Below are 21,898 nucleotides of genomic sequence, written 5' to 3' on the forward strand. Positions count from 1 at the left end.
CAGGATTTCAGCACTTCCTCTTTGTTACATTCCCCTTGATCCTGCCCTACCAGGTCTCCCATACCCACCTCCCCACCAATTTGGATCCCTTGTTGTTCCCTTGTCCCTGGGTTTGTTAACACCTGGGAAGAGTAAATCTTGATGGAGAAGTAAAGAAACCAAGCTATAAAGTGGTTTTGAGCTATAGAGTCAGCAATAATCATTTTAAATACTCCAGTGGTGGCCTAGTCAACTCTGGTCCCTCTATACTAACTCATTTCTGAGGAGAGTCAGGCATTAATTATCTGTGATATGTGGTAAGATAGATTGCCATATCAATCAGGAACAAACGACAAAAATGGATCTGATGTATAAGGATAAGTCAAAAAGCATTGCTACAAAAGCCACAGAAACATTTAAGAACAAACAAACAGAAAATCAAACGTGAAGCTATTGCTTCTTGACATATCCTTCAGAGGTGTAGTGATTATGCATCTAGCTGCTAACCGCAAGGTCAGCAATTTGAAACCACCAGCCTCTTTGTGGGAGAAAGACAAGACATGCTACTCCTGTGAGTCACGGTCTCAGAAACCCACAGAAGCCCTTTCTAACGTGTACTCTGGGGTTGCTGTGAGTACGCATGGGAATGAGATTATTTTGGGGGTGGGGGAGTCTTCCATACAATTCTGAATGCATTCCCAGAAAAATCCTTTGCTCTGTTTGTATAACAACAAAACACTAGTTTTGTCATTCTCGAGGGACTTCAAGTTTGTTCCTTTGAGACATTCTTTGGCCCCCTGTTGATTAAGAATCTAAAGTGGCAAGGTTAGAGCACTGGAGTGGATTTGGTAAGTGTTCCCATGGAAATTCTCATAGGAAAATACTTGCCACCCTTCAAAAATGAGCAAGTATTGATTTCCATTAAAAAAACCAACTTCTCCATAATTAGCCCTGGTGATTGTCTTGTGTCCTTTGAGAAAATGATGAAGATTACCCCTTGGGAATTCCCCAAACCAGTCATCATAACCTTCGGAGCTGACCTTTCTGTCTTGAATTGAATTGGCCACGCAGATCCCCTAGGAAGCAACTGCTTAGATTGCACATCTTTTTTTAAACACCTTAATGAAAGAAAATGAGTGTATCTTACTGAGAGAACTGGATTCAGCCATCCACTGATGGTAGAGACATCTTTTAAATATGCTTTAAAAAATAAAAATGCTTGGTTTGGAATAAACCTCTGCATGTACCAGATTTACACTATCCATACTTTTGACTTGCCTTCATATATGAACTATAACACAGACTTTATATATCTACAAAAATCTCTAGGGTCAAAAGTCATCATTAAAGCTATTGGGATGAGCCAAGAACTTGTCATAAAGCTTTATATAACACAATTGTCAAGAAATTATTATTTTTATATTTTGTGAATTTTATGAAAAATATAATTTTATCAGATAAGGATGTTGCTATAGTATCACAAAGAGAAAAAAATATAATGCAAAAAATCCAACCCCAAAGGGTAAACAAAACAGCAAAAACAAATGTAGTATAATGTTGTTAATGCACATTAATAAATATACTCATATATACGATAAGCCCGGAGGCACTGTGTTAAGTATTGGATTGCAAACCTAAAGGTAGAAAAAAAAGATGAGGCTGAAAATTCTGGAAAGATTTCAAGTCTTGGAAACCCAAAGGGGCAAATCTGCTCTCTTATATAGGGCCCTGTGAGTCAGACTTGATTTAATGACAATGAGTATGATATCTGGAAAAGTTCCCTATTAGTTGAGAGCAACTTGATGGCACTGTATATATTAGAAAAATCTACATATGTTGTACAAATATTTATTTACATATATTAATAATTACTAATTTCTAATATTGACTGGAGACATATACTTTGTGGGATAAAGAACCTAACGTTTTATCCTAAGTAAAATGGTCTTTGTCCTTATGCTGTCAGCAGTGTGGGGCCATATGTGATCTCTGATGGCTTCTCCATTGCCAAGAGGCAGTGGTCAGACATGGCTGCACACTCCGGACTTCTTTACCCTGTACTGACACCAACCATTCCTGCCACAGCACTCTTCTTCGAGGCTGAGTTTGATCATTCATTGCAGCAGCCACACAGAACTCACAGACAATATAATCATTCAGGAGGCTTTATAGAGAAGTTAATAGGGATGTTACCAAGTCAGGATCAGCAAAGACTAGATAGTCATTGGACCACAGCAATAGATCGCCTCAGTCAGTAGTCAAGTCTCTTTCCTCAGTTTCAGTCACATGGTCCTTTGCCTCTTTGTGCCAGGAATCCAGTCTGTCTCTCTAGTTCAGCGTCCCGAAGTCTGCTCACTGCTCCGCTTGCTCTGTTCATAGTCTCTGGTACCTCTGGTCTTGGTCTCAGCTACTTCCTACAGCAATCTGGAAGGTGCTTTTCCTATGGTCTTTGGCCTTCTCTCTCTGTCTCAGGTGGCTCTTACACACAGAATGACTTTGATGGAGGTATAGTTTTTGTCTGTTAGCTAATCATATACCCAAGCAAAAGGAAGGAAGGTGTCTTATGTCAAATCCTCCAATAGAGTTTAAAGATACCCCCAAGGAAACCAAGGATGTGACTTAGTTCACACCCTTTACTAAGGTCAGGACTGAGTCCCACCTTAATTTTGTCCATTAGTATAACAGAAAACTCCCTCCAAAATGGGATTGTAGCCACAGGCATAGAGTCCAGGATGGTAACCTATCACATAAGGCATTGTAGCTGTAAAGGACATATTGATTGACTACACCTCACTTAAGTGCCAGAGAAATAATTCTGTAGTAATTTGGGTGCTCTGGTCCGAAACTTCTAGACCACACGTGAGGATTTATGCTAGAGAAAGTGGCTAGTCAAATTAGAAACTCAGTTGGAAATTGATATCAACTAGTCTCACGAAGAATAATTTAGCTTCTCTTGCAGGACTGGTCAATAAAGGCCAGAATAATACTAAGACACAAAGAACTTCCTGTTGATAAAACAAAATTGACATGCTCTCTGCGAAACATGGCACTTCCACACTGGAAAACTTTTACAGTCTTCCTTGGGAATTTCTGCTTTCTGATTATCCCAATTGATAATTCTTCTATGGTAAAATATTTAATCATAAATATAACATACTTCATGCATTCTCTGATTAGCCCAATGAACTGTAAAAACCCAAGAATGATATTTTTTTCTTTCTTTTTTTTTTTCTTAACTTGTGAGGTCAGGCTTAGCCCAGAGTGATGAGAGACAGAGAGAGTGGGAGCACTGTGTGGCCAGTTGGCATCAGAATGATGGAGAAGTGGGAATCTGGAACTATGATTGCTCTCTGCCTTCTGGGAATCAGCTTCATTCTGATTGTTATCGACAAAACTATTGTTGCATATTCTCATTTATTTCTTAAAATATACACTTAGTGATTTTTTTTTACTATCTTCATTTTACTGACCCATGAAATTGAGACACAAAAAGAATTTGTGAATTGATCAGTTACATAGCAAGTAACTGGAGTCAGGATTTGAATCTAGGTAGTATGGTCCTGCGCTCTTAACAATTAAAATATGTACATCAAAATAATACTTTCTATTAACTCACCAGTACTAAGGCTGACATTTAAATTGATGTTATTGATATTCTCATAATTTTCCTCATTTTAAAATTTATGGTAAATGTTGTAGGCTAGCCAAACCTAGACTAAGTGATAATCTATGAAATGTAAACGCAGTGTGCTTTTCTTATTGTTCTTCCAAAGCCATGTATCTACTTCTGTGGAAATCAAAATCAGTTTCCTGTTTTAATTATCATCATGTTTGTAGATGGTGAATTGTTCAATCCATTTGAGACACCTTGTCTTTCATATGAAGTATTGGGATCAAAGATGTGTCCAGCAGTGTTTTATTATATCATTTAGTGTAAAAAAAGCAAAAAGAAATCTTGATCCTGTTTACCTCTCTGGAAACTAGTATTACTTTAAACCAACTTCATTTGGTATCAGGAAACAAAGGTCTATATAGCATGGATTTGGTTTGGAAGAAAAACCCAGCATGCCATTTTCCATAAACTGAAAAATTTGAAACATATCTTTGAAGTTCAAATACAACAAATAACACACAGTTTAGTATCCCAACCCAATGTAATATATGTGCAATTAAGTTCATAACATTCTCTAATTCAGGAAATGGGTACAGTAACCATCTGTTCAAAACTGGAATTCTAGATTTAAGTTTTTATTCTTTTATCTACCATACGTGCTTTATCCACTTCCTTTATCTTCTGGAACTATTGCCATGATCAACAAATATCTATCAACTAACTGTACTGCTTTTATGCCCATAACCATCCACCTACATCATCTATGATGTGTCATTTCTCTTGTGGCTTATTGGCTGATTTCACGATCTTCTCCATTCCAATCATTCTCTTATGAGGGTCATTTTAGGAGTCTCTTAGTTGTCCCATTCTTGACTCAATTCAATGCATTTCTCTCACAGGAGCAAAAATATGTTTGAAATGTACAATTGATTAGGGTATACTGCAAGCAAAAATTGTTCAAATTATGTTCACAGCATTGTATATAATTTGTGTATATGGAAGCAGACCCTTGATCTGACTTTTAAGGTGCTGCATGGCTTGATTAATTGGCATGCCTCCCAAGACTAAGTTGTGTCCCAAACACTCTCTCTGTGTTGCTTATATATTTTTCTCTTTCATTTACATACATTTTATTTACATGTAGGGCAAAGAACTGTATTACCTAGCAAGATATATCAATCACCAACTGACAAAGTACAGTACACTCTATGGAAAGAAGATCAGGTAGTTGAGATTCTCATCTGGCCAATGAGCATCAGATTGCTGAAATGTGAAGGCCATCAGCAATGGGTGCTGGATTATGAGCTTGGATAATGCCAGATATTATTGAGTATAAACTTATTTGGTGACAGAAATTCTATTCAAATCTGGCTTCCCATTATGTCTCATAAAGTAAACTGAAAAGCACCAAGGAAGTTCAATGTCCTCAGAAGGAAAATTATACAGATTCCACCTGTTGCCTGTTATATTGAAAGCACATAAAATGAATTACTTTCAGCTCTATATCAATACGGTATTAATTGATTTGTAAATCTATTTTATTGGGGTATGCCGATATTCTAATTAAAGTTATAAGTATAGATTGGACATACCATTGAAGGCTTTTCCTAGCTTCCTCTGCAGTGCATCAAATCTAGCAAAAGACTTGGAAATTTTGTTTTTTGTTGTGTTGTAGTTATATTTTTAAAAAATGCTCATTGGCAACTTGAACATTTCTTCTACAGCAAAGACTTTGAAGAGTTCCAAATATAATGTGTTGCTTAAAATATTATATCCCATATATGTTGTATAAAGTTGAATACTTAAAAAAAAATCATTTTATTGGGGGCTGGTACAATTCTTATCACAATCCATCCATCCATCCATTGTGTCAAGCGCATTTGTACATTTATTGCCATCATCATTCTCAAAACATTTGCTTTCTACTTGAGCTCCTGGCATCAGCTTCTCATCCCCCCCCCTCATGAACCCTTGATAATTTATAAATTATTATTTTGTCTTATCTTACACTGCCCAATGTCTCCCTTCACTTACTTTTCTGTTGTCAGTCCCCCAGGGAGGAGGTTATATGTAGGTCCTTGTAATCGATTCCCCCTTTCTACCCTACCTTCCCTCCACCCTCTTGGTATCACCACTCTCACCACTGGTCCTGAAGGAGTCATCTGTCCTGATTCCTTGTGTTTCCAATTTCTATCTGTACCAGTGTACATCCTGTGGTCTAGCCAGATTTGTAAGGTAGAACTGGGATCATGATAGTGGGGGGAGGAAGCATTTTATTGTTTTAGACTTGCTGGGAATTCTTAAGGCCTAACAGATTAAAACCAGATAGAGTAAAATTGCACTGGTCCTTTCAGTTTCAGACTTAAAACTGTTATATGTATATATAGATTTCATCTCATCATCTATTATCTATATATCCAATTACCTACCTACCTACCTACCTACCTACTATCTAGCCTGCTATCATCTACCTATCTACGTACAATTGTTGTTTAGCACCTTCAAATCCTTTTCCCTCACCACAAATATGCATCACAGAACCAAAAGCTTCCTGTGTCAGGTCCTGTACATTCTCACAATTATTATCCAATATGTCAATGCATGTCGCGGAGAACATTCCTCTTTTTATTTTAACTTCATAAAACATGATATTATTCTCTAGAGAGTCCCTCTTATAACATGTGAAAAGAACATGAGATTAAACCCTCATGTATAAGGAGTGTCCAGGATGTAATTTTTTATTATAAGACAGATTTGTTCATTCATTCTTCTAAAAGTCAATGCTATATTTAGCATCCATCTTTAACACCATAATGTGAAGTCATAAGGTCTTTTTCTGTCTTCCTGATTCATTTCAAGCCATCACATGTGTATCAGGCTATTAGAACTATCGTGGTTTGGACCAGGTGCATCGTAGTCTTTAAAGTGAAGTCTTTGCTTTTTTAATACTTAAAAGAGATATTTTGCAGGAGATTTGCTCAATGTAATACTAAAAATTCCATCAACAGGAGTCCTGGTGGCATAGTGGCTACTTGCGTTGCTAATCACAAGGTCAGCAATTCAAAAGCACCAGCTACTCTGCAGGAGAAATATGAGGCTTTCTGTTCTTGTAAAGAATTCATCTCAGAAACATACAGGGGCACTTCTAACCTCCCCTATAGGTTTGCCATGTATCAGAATTGACTTAATGTCAAGTTATTTTGGTTTGGGGGATTGGTTTATTCCATCAATATTGATTACAGATGAAAAAAAAAAGAAATCCTTGACAACTTCAATATCTTCTCTTTATATTGTGATGTTGACCACTTGTGAGAATTGTTGGTTCTTTATGGTATGGTGTGATGTGGGCTATACCATATGGCATAATCCATAGATAAGTCTGGAATCTTTGATCTTCATTACGAAGGGCTTCAAGTTCTCCTTATTAGCAGCATGCAGTGCTGTGTCATCTACCTATCTCTAGCCAAACTATTGTCAAAGCTCAATGCCTCATTCTTCTTCACACTGTCTACCTTCTGTGTTACTGTTCACCATGCAGATTGTATAATGGTGAAAATATGTAATTGAACATATACCTGTGCCGATGTTCAACCAGGTGGTAGTGTCCCCTCATTCTATTTGAGTGATAGCTCTAGAGGGTCCACATGAGCATTATAATGATTCTTTCATTTCTATTCTTTGCAATGCTATCCATATTTTTATGATCTACACAATTATAAATTGCCTTTGTATAAGTCAATAAATGACTGCTAAATTCTTCCTGGTAGCCTTTTATCCTCCAAGATCCATCTGCTATCAGCCATGGTATGCCACATCTTATTCTGATTTGCCTGATTTGGGGGCAGTTCCCTGTCAGAGTACTACTACAAGATACATTTTGATTTATCTTCTGCCAGATTTCGTGTGATATGAAGGAGCTCGTTTAACATTTTCCTTTTAAACTAAATTTTGGTGACTAAACGTCTTTGGGCAGGAATATGGTTCTCTTCCAGTCAGTGGGATAAGCAGCTGCCTTCCAAATGTCCTGGCATAGGTTGGTGTGCATCAGACACATTACCTAGTCATTGACTAACGTGAGCCAAAGCCTTCAATTTTTTATACTTATTTTAAGGCTGAAAAAATTGTATGAAGGCCAAGTCTGACCCCCTCTGACTGCACTGTGGAGAAGGAGAAACCAACTCTGTGTGGTCCAAGGATAATTTCTATAAGGGAGAGACAAGATATACCTCTGCCCTTCCACTTCATTTAGTCTACTGTGACATCAACTGCATCTCCCCGGCACTCTACTTCTCTTCTGGGTTAAACAATTCATTTCAGTGGTCACTCAACCTCCCAGACAATATACATGATTCCGAGAGTTTATTAGGAAAGCTAACAATCAGGTCACAAGATATTAAGGATATGATTCTTTTGTCTAAAGCAGCGGTTCTCAATCTATGGGTTGCGACCCCTTTGGGGGTCGAATGACCCTTTTACAGGGGTCTCCCAATTCATAAGAGTAGCAAAATAACAGTTATGAAGGAGCAAAGAAAATAATTTTATGGTTGGGGGTCACCACAACATGAGGAACTGTATTAAGGGTCGTGACTTTAGGGAAGTTGAGAACCACTGGCCTAAAGGTCCTTTCTCAGCCAGAAGGGCATGCCTTTCTGGTCCTGGACCTCTCCATTACCTGGCCTCGAACTCTACCTTGTTCCATGGGCCTGGAACCCCTCTGCTTTGTCTCAGTGCTGCTCTTTAGGTCTGTCTGTGATCTTGATATTACAGCCTCTGTTGCCTTTGCCACTTACAGATGGGGTCTTGCATTTATGATGGTCACAATGTGCCCTACCCTCCTTCATAGTCCATGGAATGGCAAAGCTGACCAATTCTCAAGTTAGAGTCCTTTATCCCTTATTTATATGATTCCACCCTTAGACTGCCTGGGAGTCACAAGGATTATGTATAGATGAACCAGGTATGCAATTACACCTTAGCACAGATGTTTAAACTATGTTACCTTATTATTATTTTAATTAGATAAATGATGATATTCATTACTGAGGAATTTTAAAAGCATAGTTAAGCCATAAAACTATATTAAAAAACATTATTTTGTGTAGTTATTAAAATATTGTAAAGTGTTACTTGTGTAATATATATACCTTAAATGTCATAGTTTATTTATGAAAATATCATAAAATATTGAAACATTATTATAACATTATGAAAATATTATAACATAATTTATATAAGAAAATAACATAACATAATTTATTTAACTCATTTTATAATTTTTTGGCATTTATGAACTTTAAAATTTTCCAGCATTATAAGCATCAGAATTCATAAGCATTCATAGGACCTAGTTCTCATTTTTCAGTTAAATACAAAGGGCCTTGGAAAACTACATCATCTAAAATTTGTGTGTGTCTTTTATACACCAAATCTGAGGGACATTGTATCCTCTAATTTAATTTCTCTTGATAATTCTATTTTTCTAAAATAAATTTCACCATGAGTATTAAGTTAAAAATGTCTCCATTGTATTCGTGGTTCTCTTATCTGAATTCAGGTTCTTGTCTGACCTAGGGAAAGACTGACTTTGGAAGAACTAGAGCATTGCAGAAGAATTTTGAGACCCCAAGGAGGGAGCTTTCCTTACTGGCCAGCATGGTCAGCCTGGGTGTTTCTTGACCCCTGCATCTATCAAGCATTTTTAAGGGTTTCTGTGCATAGATGAGATTCTTTGCAATGCCCATTTGGGTAGCAAATGGTTTTAGGTAATGGAATCCCAAGATCTTGTTACCAACTCTACAAATGCTCTATCCAAATCTCCATCTTTACTTTCTTGTCCTGTCTCATTTCCTTGCCTGAGATATTTTATACACATAATTCTTTATGGGATCAGGGACTGAAGTCTCCCCTTCCGTAGCTTTTCCTACTTACATAGAGTATCATCCCCGGTCTCTGTGAGTAGAAATCTCTCCTAATCTACTTTAGATGGAGGGGAATGACCTTTTTCATGTGAAGATGCTTGACTTGAAGCTATGAGTCATTTACAGACATAAGCTTGCTCGGCGTATCTACTTGTGGGTGGACCCACCTAGAGATGGATAGAGGAGTGGTGTCTTGGTCACTAAGACCATTGGAAATATGTGCTTTTCGATGGTCTTAGGTGACCCCTGTGAAAGGTCCTTCGACCTCCAAAGGGATCGTGACCCACACAGGTTGAGCACTGCTGCATTTGGCTGTGATCCCAAAGGAGCACAGTTCAAAACCACCAGGTGCTCTGTAAAAACTTACAGCCTCAGAAACTCACAGGAACAGTTCCACCCTGTCCTAAAGAGTGGCCAGGAATAGCTGTCAACTGGATAGAAGTGAGTTTGGTTTTGGCTTCTATTCTATAAGGAACAGGTTGAATGATAAATTGCCGACATTCTATCATGCTTCCTTTTTGTGAACAGACCACTTCCCCTACTTTTTCAAAATTTATTAGATCACCATAGGGTTGCTGCACCCAGACAGAGCATTTATCATTTCTTTTTCATGGCCGATCTATAAACTGAAATGGAGTTGTGTAATTCTTAGGATTCAGATCAGTAGGTTGTATTATAGTCTTCTGGAACAGGATCTATTCAGAACAATGGCATGTGTTAAAACCTTCTCCAGCAGCGGTTCTCAACCTGTGGGTCGTGACCCCTTTGGAGATTTGAACAACTCTTTCACAAGGGTCAACTGATTCGTAACAGTAGCAAAATTACAGTTATGAAGTAGCAATGAAAATAATTTTATGGTTGGGGGCGTCACCACAGCATGAGGAATGGCATTAGGAAGGTTGAGAACCACTGTTCTAGAGAAAAAGCTGTTTTTCTTTTTGAGAGCCTTAGTTAATAGCAGCTCATTTACTATCAGAATGTAGACTAATATTTTCAGCTCAAAATTTCCTATTGCCTAACTTGTTACAAAGATAACAGTTTTTCCTTAGTGTTTATCTTGATCCAGTCCCTAAGGATGCATGCAAGAGATGTGCATGGGAGTATCAAACCTTGGTGAGCAGTGGAGACCATGACAGAGGAATGGAATATCCTCTTTCCTGTGCCATGCTATGGACCTGCTTAAACCTGGGATTCCAGTATTAATTGCTTCTTACTGGGTAACCCCTGCTACCTCACCCACTTCTAATGAAGCCTAACTGGCCCCTGCTATCTCACTCTCCTCTAATGAGGCCTAACTGTCCCTACTCCTGGGAAAATTATCTAATACATTCCTCCCTCTGAGTGGCTTTTTCTTTCTTCTCCTCCCTTGAGTCTAACTTTTCCCAGTCTATAACTTACTAAATTACCAAGGCTCCTCACCAATGTTAAAGAGTCAGGCACTTTAATGTGTACATTTCTTTAGAATTTTGGTGATGGAAGCTTTGTATCAAATTTGAAAATAGATAAAATTATTTTTAAAACCTTTTTAAAAGTATTTTTTAATACACAGAGGGTACTATAAAAATCCCCACAGTATTCTCACATAAAGTATTTAGAGAAGCATTTAATCTATTTAGTGGCTAATTTCTCTTTGGGGATCAGTGTAATTTATGAGTTCTGTCACCTGTCAGAAATCTGACAGGTTATAGAAATCTTGATTTAATATGTTAGTCCTTTTTATAATGCCAATCTTAATCCATTTTTGTAGAAAATTTTTGGTTAAATGTATTAATGTGTTCACAAAGCAGAAGCTCATCTATAGGTGAGAAATCTGATATGGCCTTGATTCAGTTGTAGGAAATTACAACATGGTCATCTGTCCTCTTGTGTGAAGAGGCAGGCTGAATTATTTTTTCCTTCCAGAAATTAAACAATGCCTACTCGTCAGTACACCTCAGGATACAGTAAACTAATCCATTTGAAAACACTCAAAGCCAAGGTTCTCTTCATTGCAGACTCACAACATTTGCAATACAGGGCACAAGAACGGAAAGACCCTTAAACTTCTTAGCAAGCTCAAGGTTAAGACAGATAAACATTACAGAAAGGAAATGTCACAGACAAAAAAAATAAAATCATTCAGTCCTAAAATAAAATCATTCAGTCTTAAACAGACCTTACAGGGTTTGCTAGGGAAGAATTCAAATACCAGACATGAGACAGATAAGAAGGCTCCAAGTCCAAAGTGAGAGAAAGAGAATGAGTGAAATGGCTTTCACCTTGGGGATCTGGCCATATCCTTACTGTGGAGATGACAAAGATGCAGAACTGCAAGGGACGCTAGTGGCCACGCATCGAATTGCATGGGTAATACCGAAGGTCAATCCAACGCCATCATGGTGAAGAACAGCATATTGTTCAATTTGGCACCCTCTCTTTTACCTGGCTGGCTTGCCTGATAATGGTGCCAGAATTCAGGTTCTTGCTTCACCACAAGAAACATTTATTTTTGGAAGACATAGGGCATCGTAAGAGAATTTTATTTAGAGACTCTTAGGAAGAAGGCCTTGTGGATCACAGGACACCTGATAGTTTATACCTCCATGTGCTCTGTGGGAGAAAAGCAGGGATTTCTTATCATGCTAACGGTGACAGTTTCGGAAACTCATAGGGGCAGATCTACCCTGTCTGGTATGAGTTGGCATTACTATGTTGGTAGTGAATTTGAGTCCTGTGTGGAGATGAAGAAATCCTAACCAGTCTCAGTATTTCTTTACCCCCACATGCATACCAAGCATTTTTAAGGGCCTTGCATATACACAAATGTCTCGTGAGGTTCCATAATGGTAGCAAGGGGTTCTGGGAAATATAAGCCCAAAAACGTTTTCATGGACTCCACACATGCTCTGTCTAATCTCCACCTTCAATCCCTTATCTTGTCTCTACTGCAGCCTAAAAATGTTAGCATGTCCTATGTAGAATTAGACACAGAAGCTATTCCTTCAAAATCCCTTCTCAGAAGGAGTTGGACGTTATCTGATGCTATTCTGGTCTAACAAAGTAGCTATTCTAAAGCTATTCTGGAAAACTTCTCCAGGGTGGCTCTGAACATGTTATGAGCATGTATCAGGATCCCACAATCACTGACACTGACCATAACACTCAAACTCACCGCATCCAGTCAATGCCAATTCACAGTGGCCCCATAAGCCAGGCAGTACCTGCTCTGACAAGTTTCCAAGACTTTAACTTTTTACAGGAGTGGAAAGCCCTGACTTGGTCCGAAGGAGCGACTGGTGGTTTCAAACTGCTGACTTATGCTTGACAGCCCCCAAAGTAACCACTATGAGCCACCAGAGCTTCTTTTACCATAATAGTCGCCACATGTGATTGTCCTTCTATCTTGTTTTTGCTCTTATTCTATATCTTAATCTATCTCTATTTCAAGTTCTATTTTCATTTTTGTGGCATGCACTAGATACTTACACATATATATTTCTATATATTTTTAAGTAGTTAATGACACTTGTTTTTTGACGATTGATAAAGAAGTTTAGATAAATTTAACAAGTGTTATTCTTAGCATCTGTAGTTCTTCCTTAAAAGTGAAAGGCATTTAAAAAATTCACCCACAAACCATGTCTCAGGGGCCAGGACTGTGTTAGCATTTTCTGTGTGGCAAATGTAAATTGGGCATATTTCATTGTTGATGACACCTTCCTGCTCGATCTAAAAGAACAACTACTATCCCAATAAAGCCTTGTTACAGTGCTATCTTTGAGACGTATTCGATTGTTACTGATTCTGCTGTGTTTAATGGTGTGGTGGCATTTTGCCTTTGGCCTTTTGTATTGAACAGTGGAAGGAACAGAAGAAGGAAACACTTGATCATTTTATAATGCTGCACATTGCAGACACAGCTTAATGACCGAACAAAGCCACTTCCAGTGTATTGAAATGCCCAGGCCTTGCCTCAAAGCATTGTACCTCTATTCAGATGGCAAAGAATAGAGCTCCTGTAAGATTGGGGTGTGTAGCTCATTTTGTGCATAAACAGTTACTTTGACCTTGTCCTGGCAAATAGACCCTGTCAGACCTGGAATTGCAAGGCCAGGAAATCATCTGTTTAGTCAGTGTTGGTTCTGGTCATTAGTTTGTGTTTATGGCTGGGAATTGGTAATATATTCCGGTGTATAGAGAGCTAAAGTCTGAATACTAAAAGATTTCTATTTATCAACAGCTTTATTTTTTTAATTTAAAGTTAATTCAAATTGAAATGAGCCTTTTAACCTTTAATTAGGACCATGCTTTCTTTGAAAAGTCAACCACATTAGTCAACTGGAGACAAAATTCACTTTGCAATTGAAAAGCTGTCTATTTCTTTCAACAGTCGCCACTATGGTTTACTAAGTGCATTTGTTTTCCTTTCACCATGGTAACTTTGACCCATTCTCTGTATCAGCATTGCTCAAAACCATCCATTACAACTTAGAGGAAAGTGTGCTATGTGCATTGGGAATGAGGCCAAGATTCTATCTTTCAGCTCCATTATAATTATCATTCATTGTATATGTAGTGTACATAATACCCTCTATTTTGTATGCGTGGTTTCATCGTTATTATTTTGAAGAGTTGGTAGTTATTTTATTCCCCTCCAGACCTGCAGCATTTAATTCCTGTATTACTGTGATAGTCATAATAAAAATGGTATCAGCAGGCATCCCAAATATTCCCAAGTCATTCACTATACACTGGTATTATTTTGATTTCCTTATACAATCTTATTCATCCTTTTAGTATTTCTCAGTGAACATTTAACATTTGGGAGGGGCTCATTTTGTTTGTTCCAGTCTGGATTTTCTTGGGGTTTTTCATTATGTTTTAGGACTTGCCTAAGATGGCAGCCAACATCTTTTGAGTGCTTATTAGAAAGTTAAAGGTTAGATTAACTAGAAAGAGACTAATAAAACTTGACTTCAGATAGGTAGGAGGGATATAAGTACTCCCTTTTACATTGCATTTTGAATGATATTTATATTTCTATTGTCCCTGAAAAATACCACAGCACTCTGCGTTTTAAAATAAAACAGAGAGGTGAGGATAGAAGATCACAGGCATAGATCTGACTTGAACAGAGCAAACTTTGTCAGTTGATCCCCCAATGATGCAGGCTAGTCCTGATCTGGTTTCCAAAATTTTCTGTAATTTTGGCTTGTATTGCTTTGTTTGTTCATCTATGGGTATATCTCATAGGTATGATGTCATTGGAGAACACCCTCTTGTAGTTGTGCTGTATGTTTTTCTGTTGTTCGGTAAATGAAACCCGGGACCGATGAATGTATAGGGACAGCAAGTAGAATAAGGGTTTGGGGGTGTGGGGGTAAAGTGGTTGTGGTGGGGTAAAAAAAAGGTGATCTCAGAGTCCACGTAAAAAAATAATATAAACTGATTATGGTGGCAATTGCACAATTCGACTTGATGTGATTGAACTATGCAGTGATATGATACATGTATTGTATTAGTCAAGGTTGACTAGAGAAACAAATTCATAAACATGCATATGTGTCTAGGAAAGACATTTATATAAAAAATAATTGTATATTGAGAAAACTTCCTAGCCCAGTTCTGATCAAGTCCATAAGTCCAATATTAACCCATATGTCCGATACCAATCTATAATTTCCTCTTCAGACTCACAAACACATGCAATGATGCCGAACGCAGGAAGATCATAGGCCAGTGGGTGGAAAGTCTTCTGGATCCAGTGGCAATGAAAGCATCTTGGTGCTGGTGTGGGTCTTCATGTGGCTTCTCCAGCTCCAGGGCTCTAGTGTAGCTCCATGAAGTTCGTTACCAGGAAGATGAAGCAGAGAGTGTCTGTGTGTATCTGGTTCCAGTCAGCTATTTATCTCCCTGGAGCCTCCAAATAAGGTCATTAATCTGTGACCTGATTGACAGGCTAGACTCCACCCCTTTGCAAATTTACAACATAATATGTAACTATCACATGTATTAAATCCAAATTCATAATAAATAAATAAAATAAAATGAATATTTTAATATACATTCAAGCTAAATGATTTGAAAACTTCTAAAGAATCTATCATATGTGCAAAAACAAGCAATTGTATAGTCTAATATAAAATGTTGATGTTATTGGCTAAGGTGAAAATGTAATAACAGGGAATGCTTTGTTAGCAGTCCCTTCATCCTTCAAACTCTTTAACCATGAAATCAATATATCTTTAATGTATGTAGGTGAAAGTTTAGTCATTATGTGCTTATTCAAGTCAGGCATACTATAGGAGTGGGTACAGTTACATTTTTTGTTTGTTTGAAATGAGAAATTATGCACCAAAGACATCTCAATTTTAGCTTTTTCTACCCCCCTTGGACATAACTTGGATCATCCATCCCTAGCTGCAATAGAAAATGAATATGGGAATAATTTTCTAGACAAGTTTCTAAACTAAATCAAGAACCTATTAGCAAGCAGGAAGGAATGGATGACTATTTGGAATGTAAGCCAAGTACCCACTTCAGCTCCCCAGTTTAACAGTTTTTCTTGTCCTGTTCTATATTCATCTATATACTCAACTATGGCCAACTCCTAACACTGGCTCATCGTCTTTCCCAAGTGGCAGTCATCTATGAAACATCTTGTAACTCCCCAATCGGAATAGAATATTTATGCTGCAGTAATATTTGTTTACATGTCAGCTGAGCTCTTTGGTCATCCATATTCTTTTGTTATGAACAGCACTGACGACATATGTATTTCCATGGCTAAAACCTGGCCAACTATTGTTATTGCTGTCAGTCACTGTGATGTAGGCTCTGACTTGTAACAAATTGACCTTTTGGAGATTGTGACTCCTAAGAAAATGATCTTATGTAGAAGGAAGCATTTTCCAGCTTGAATGATAATCCCAACATTTACGGTATAAGTGGCCAATAAATGCTCATTATTCATGGAAAAATAGAATGAAAAGATAATAGGATTTTCCCATGATTTTTAATACCTTCTTATATACATGTGGATGTATTTCTATTTGTCTGTTTTTAACTATTATTATTCATCTTTAAGAATATTATTTTGTTATAATTAGGTAAATGTTAGTGACAAGAGTGAGTCACATTCTTAACTCTTAGGTTTATTGATGGTAACTACCTTCAGGTTACTACTACTAGTTCTACTAAATTGTTAGCAAGTAATTATGTGGTGATGCCTGATACCATTAGTCATCTTCCTGACCAAAGACACAATAGAAGTTACTGGTTAAAATGGGAGAAAATGGTGCAGGAAAATCCAAATTCATAAAAAGATTAGACTTCCTAGACTAATGATGCCTAAAGAAATGCCTGGGACTATCGTCTTAAGATACCCTTTTATCCCAGGACTGAAGCCATTTCCAGAGGTCACCTTCCAGTCAACTAATAGATTGGCCTATAAAATAAGCAATAACACCCATGAGGAATGTGATCCTTTAGACAATCAGCTCTCCCAGACCAGTTGATCACCATTTACACAAAAGCAACCATGAGAAGGCATGGAGGCAGGGCATCCGGAGAGACTGAAGCAGGGCAGGCCAGGTGGAAATGAGCAGAGGGCACGCACACTCTGGGCATTGTAACCAATGCCGCAGAACCATTTGTGTATGCGTTGTTGAATGAGAATCTATGTCTGTGTAAAGTGTCACTGCTAAGGCATGATTTTAAATTTCACATAGTGTAGCCACTTATAAGATTAACAAAAGGCGATAGAGTGCTTAAAATCACCTATATATAAAAACGATGTAAAATCCATACAAGCCTCAAATTAAAACACACAAATTATTTTGCAAGGAAATCATATAACAAAGAATATTGTACCACAGAGATGCAATCTTTTATAAACTTAGAGTGGCCTCTTCCACATTAACAAATATTAAAAGATGAGTTGATTGGAAACCAGAAGTTAAGTGCCTATTTTGTTTATGTACTTTATATCATTTCCCCCGAGGCATTCTGACATGGAATGAGAGTGGGGGCTTCTGAATGAAGGACAATGTTAAAAAAATGTATTCCTACTCCATGTTTGCTTCAGGCCATGGGATTTATTTGAAGAAAACTCAATGTGGCACCCAAAAAAGTATTCAATATAGTATGAAATCATCCAACAGCAACTGTTCTTTATAGCAATTAGGCAGTAGTCAGTCTAGATAGTGATCGTTTTTATTTTGTTATTTAAACATATCATCTGGTGTTGTATTTTGTTTCCTTACCTTTCTTTCTTCTTCCTCAACAGGAAGGTATATTATGAAGGTATATTATTATGAATGTCACATGGATTGTCTTCAGATAGAGCTTTAGTGATAGCAGTGACAATAATCTGCAGGGTTGATGTGCAGGGGCTTTAAGTCATCAAACCTCACAAGAGGATTTCAACCAGTGCCCAGTATCTAGTTACAGAAAGCATGTCATTCAACCATGTGGCCGGAAAGAGTTATAGGGGAAAAGTGAAGCAAAAAACAACCTTCATTGAGTAACAATTTCCTCCTTCCCAAATTTAAATAGAACCTGTTCCTTTCTTTGTTGTTTTTTAAAAAAATATAAATGAGGGAATACATTTAAATCATTTCAAACTTTGCTATAGAAGCTGTCACTCTTGCAAGATGGTTGGTGAGACACAGCTTCTGAAAAATGTATACCAAGAGTCTTAAAATATAGACAAACCCTTAATTTCTTCCTTCAGTTGCTTCCATCTGTGGGGAGGATGTTGTCCACACACAGAGCAATTAGTAACGTCTGCTGGTAGCTGCAGTGCACATAGTACCCAGATTGCATAATGTGTAAAATAAGCAATGACTGCATGGTGACATGGTTTTGCTTTATTTTCTCCCCAAATAGCCCAATATCTAGCAAAGCTGTGAAAACATGAGCTGGAGATTTCATCATTCACCAAAGCAAAAATAATCTAAATCCTGTAAATTTATTTTGTTTTTTTATTTTGCTTTTTCTCCTTAACATGTGGTGTAAATACCATGTATATGTGAAATAGCTACACTGGGCCATATTATTTGGGTTTATAATTCTGGTGAGAGTTTTATTTCTTTTTTTTAATATGATGAAGACATATTGTAATCCTCTGAAATCTGTCTTATGTATTTTCAAAACACATCTTCCAAATCATTATGTTTCTAGCTTGTCGACCGGGTTTCTACAAAGCGTTGGCTGGTAACACGAAGTGCGCTAAGTGCCCACCCCACAGTTCCGCACACGAAGCTGGTTCAATGAACTGCAGGTGTGAGAATAATTACTTCCGAGCAGAAAAAGACCCTCCATCCATGGCTTGTACCCGTGAGTAGCTTTGCTGCAACCCATGCCTTGATGTTTGTTTTGCTTTGATTTTGCTGTTCATTCTTTTCCTTTTTTGACCCATTGCCTTCCTTTCTCCATGTGCAAATTGAAGCCTTTCTCTGCTCCAGGTTCCATGCTGGCCTCACCATAAATGTGACATTTCTCACGCAAAATGAATTCATTTTTAAAGTACTTCCTGCAATAAGACCTCTAGGAAAACAGACCTCTAAAAAATCTGTATCTTGTTTTAAATCTTGCATTACTTTTGACAGGATAAGGGAGGTTATAGGCCTGGGATTTATGGTTTTGCATTTCTATTCCCTATTGCTGTATGTTGGTCATAGGTTATAGGGGAAAAGGACCAAGATTTATAAAACTAATACCAAAGTTTTGATAACTATTCACAAGGGCATTGGATTTACTAGGAAAGGCCCTTGGGGGATTTTGTAAATACATCCTCAACCTTGACTCCAAACTGCTTCATTCATTTATTGGAGAGGAAAGTGCTCTTGAATCCATGTGTCTATAATCTCATAGGCCCTCAAAGGAGGACTTAAGACCAAATTATAAAGACAAGATGGTTATTTACCTTTTTTGCAGTTTCATTGTAAATTATCTGCTTCCCTTGTAGTAGAAAACAGAAGTGAGGCTCGTTAATCTTTGTTGGACTACTTTTCAGGACCTCCATCTGTACCAAGAAATGTTATCTCGAATATAAACGAGACCTCAGTTATCCTGGACTGGAGTTGGCCCCTGGACACAGGAGGCCGGAAAGATGTTACCTTCAACATCGTATGTAAAAAATGTGGGTGGAATGTAAAACCATGTGAGCCATGCCGCCCAAATGTGCGCTTCCTCCCTCGGCAGTTTGGACTCACCAACTCCACGGTGACTGTGACAGACCTCCTCGCACACACGAACTACACCTTTGAGATTGATGCCATTAACGGGGTGTCAGCTCTGAGCTCACCTCCAAGACAGTTTGCAGCAGTCAGCATCACAACTAATCAGGCGGGTGAGTACATGCTATGCTTCTGCCTCCTGCCTTATCAAAGTCGACTAATGGCTTTGAAAGAGATAGCTGAGACAAGGGGGGGGGGGTGGAATTTGCAAGAGCCCCAAATTTCCTCTTCTACAATTTTTCAATGGTTTTGGTACATTGAATAACTCAATGTAATTGTTTAGATGAAAACAAAGCATATTTGTTACATGGCTTTTAACTTGGCTTTGCTTCTTAGTTTGGAATCCTTCAAGCATCGGAGCTGTGTAATAGTATTAGTGATCCTCCTTAAAACATCTTTTGTTTTGTTTTCAAAGACCTCAACGGATATTTATTCTTAGCTTTAAAACATTTGTATAGGATTTTTAAAACTGTAAATATCTTTCTTTGAGTTATGATTGTATCTGATTTCTTAATATAATTATTCAATTAAGTTATACCCTGAAAATGTTTAACTGGGACTTGTATGTATCTTATTAAACACAAGAAAAACACATATTATTTAATAATTGTTGATTTATAGTTCTAAAATAATCAAATTTGGGGATTTATGGGGAACCATAAGGAAAAAAAAAACAATCTCTGCTGGCACAGTGGGTTCAGAATGGAAAGACAACCAGAAATGCCAGAGGTTCAAACCCATCTGCCACTCCATGCCAGCAAGTTTCAATGGTCAGTTCCATAAAGACTTCCATTCTCAGAAACCCTATAGAGACTCACAATTAATCAGAATTGACCATGGAAGTGGATTCTGGGTGTGGGGTTTATGAAGAGAAGAAGATTGGACGAGTTGGCATGGCTGACATAAAAGTTCCTGGTAGTAAGTGTTAGATTATGGTAGACAGTAGTTAGATGTTCAAAACCACCAGCTGCTGTGGGGGAAGGTGACCCTTTCTACTCCCCTACAGAGGGGCAGCCTCAGAAACCCCCAGGGACGGTTCGGTCTTTGCTGCAGGGTTGTTATGGGTTGAAATCAACACAGTGGCAGTGAGCTTGGTTTTGTTTTCATTTTTTTTTTGCTACTGAAAATTAGTTTTCGAATTAAAATTAAATATTCCTATACTGACAGTTCAGAAATAAGGGTCCTTTAACATAGAGTGGATGAGAAATGAAAAATGGGGGAAAAGAAGAGACACCCTGATAATGCTCTCTCTATAGAGAGAGAGTCTGGGTCCCTTTCCAGGTGAGGAATGGGTAGAAGCATGACTTCGGACAGCCATTCGGCTTACATTCTGGAACCCCCTCTGTTCTCTAGTGGTAATCACCCTTTGGTCTGGATGCTGGAGGGGGAAAATGTTATGACTCAATTCTCCCATCTGCTGGGCAAACACATATGTGTCTCTCAACAGCACAAAACATTTGTTTTTTAAATTGTATAGCTCAATAAAATTAATCTTGCCCAGGACATACAGTTCATATAATACAATTCATCTTCCCAAGGACATACAGTTCATGAATGTCACATGGTGGTGGTTACAGGTTATCAAGCAGTCCCACACACATAGTGACCCCCTACAGAACCGCAGGACACACTGCCTGGTTCTCACATGGCTGTTATTTGTGAGCCGACTGTTGGAGCCGATATGCCCATCCATCTTGTTGAGGGTCTTCCTCTTCTAATTGACCCTCAACTTTATTAAGCACGGTACCCTTTAGCAGGGACTGGTCTAATAACATGTCCAAAGACTTGAGATTGAGTACTCACCTTGCTTGCATCTCAGGAGCGTTCCAGCTGCACGTCCTCCAAGATATACATGTGCCCTCTGTCCACAGTATAGTCGATATTCTTCCCAACAACATATTTCTAAAGCAAATATTTGGTTACAGTATGATTTATGTATTACGCAGCTCTCTTGGACCTTGTGTGGGATAGAAAATTGGCTTCAATCAGGTGCACATCCAATAGAGGACATTCCTGCTCTTAAAGGCTTTGAAAAAGTTATTTTGTTTTGTTTTTGCAGAAGCAGCAGACTTACTTAGTGCAATTGGTCCTTGCCTTTCTGATTACTGTTTCTGTGAGTGTTAGTTGTGGATCCAAGTAAAACCTAGTAAGAGACCCAGCTCATATTT

General features: G+C 38.0%; 1 protein-coding gene across 2 annotated transcripts in view; it reads left to right on the top strand.

The window, feature by feature from the left end:
• EPHA3 (EPH receptor A3) overlaps positions 1–21,898 on the top strand; it is a 411,930-nt gene that overhangs the window by 264,452 nt on the left and 125,580 nt on the right. For both annotated transcript variants that reach the window (XM_004706437.3, XM_013005630.3), the window contains exons 4-5: positions 18,673–18,828; positions 19,508–19,843. In XM_004706437.3, the coding sequence (XP_004706494.1) occupies positions 18,673–18,828; positions 19,508–19,843 (492 nt within the window). The remainder of the gene's footprint in view (positions 1–18,672; positions 18,829–19,507; positions 19,844–21,898) is intronic.

The sequence above is a fragment of the Echinops telfairi genome, unplaced genomic scaffold, assembly GCF_000313985.2.
Source record: "Echinops telfairi isolate 266 unplaced genomic scaffold, ASM31398v2 ScPeMD7_6;HRSCAF=24_1, whole genome shotgun sequence".
In the NCBI taxonomy this organism is placed as follows: domain Eukaryota; kingdom Metazoa; phylum Chordata; class Mammalia; order Afrosoricida; family Tenrecidae; genus Echinops; species Echinops telfairi.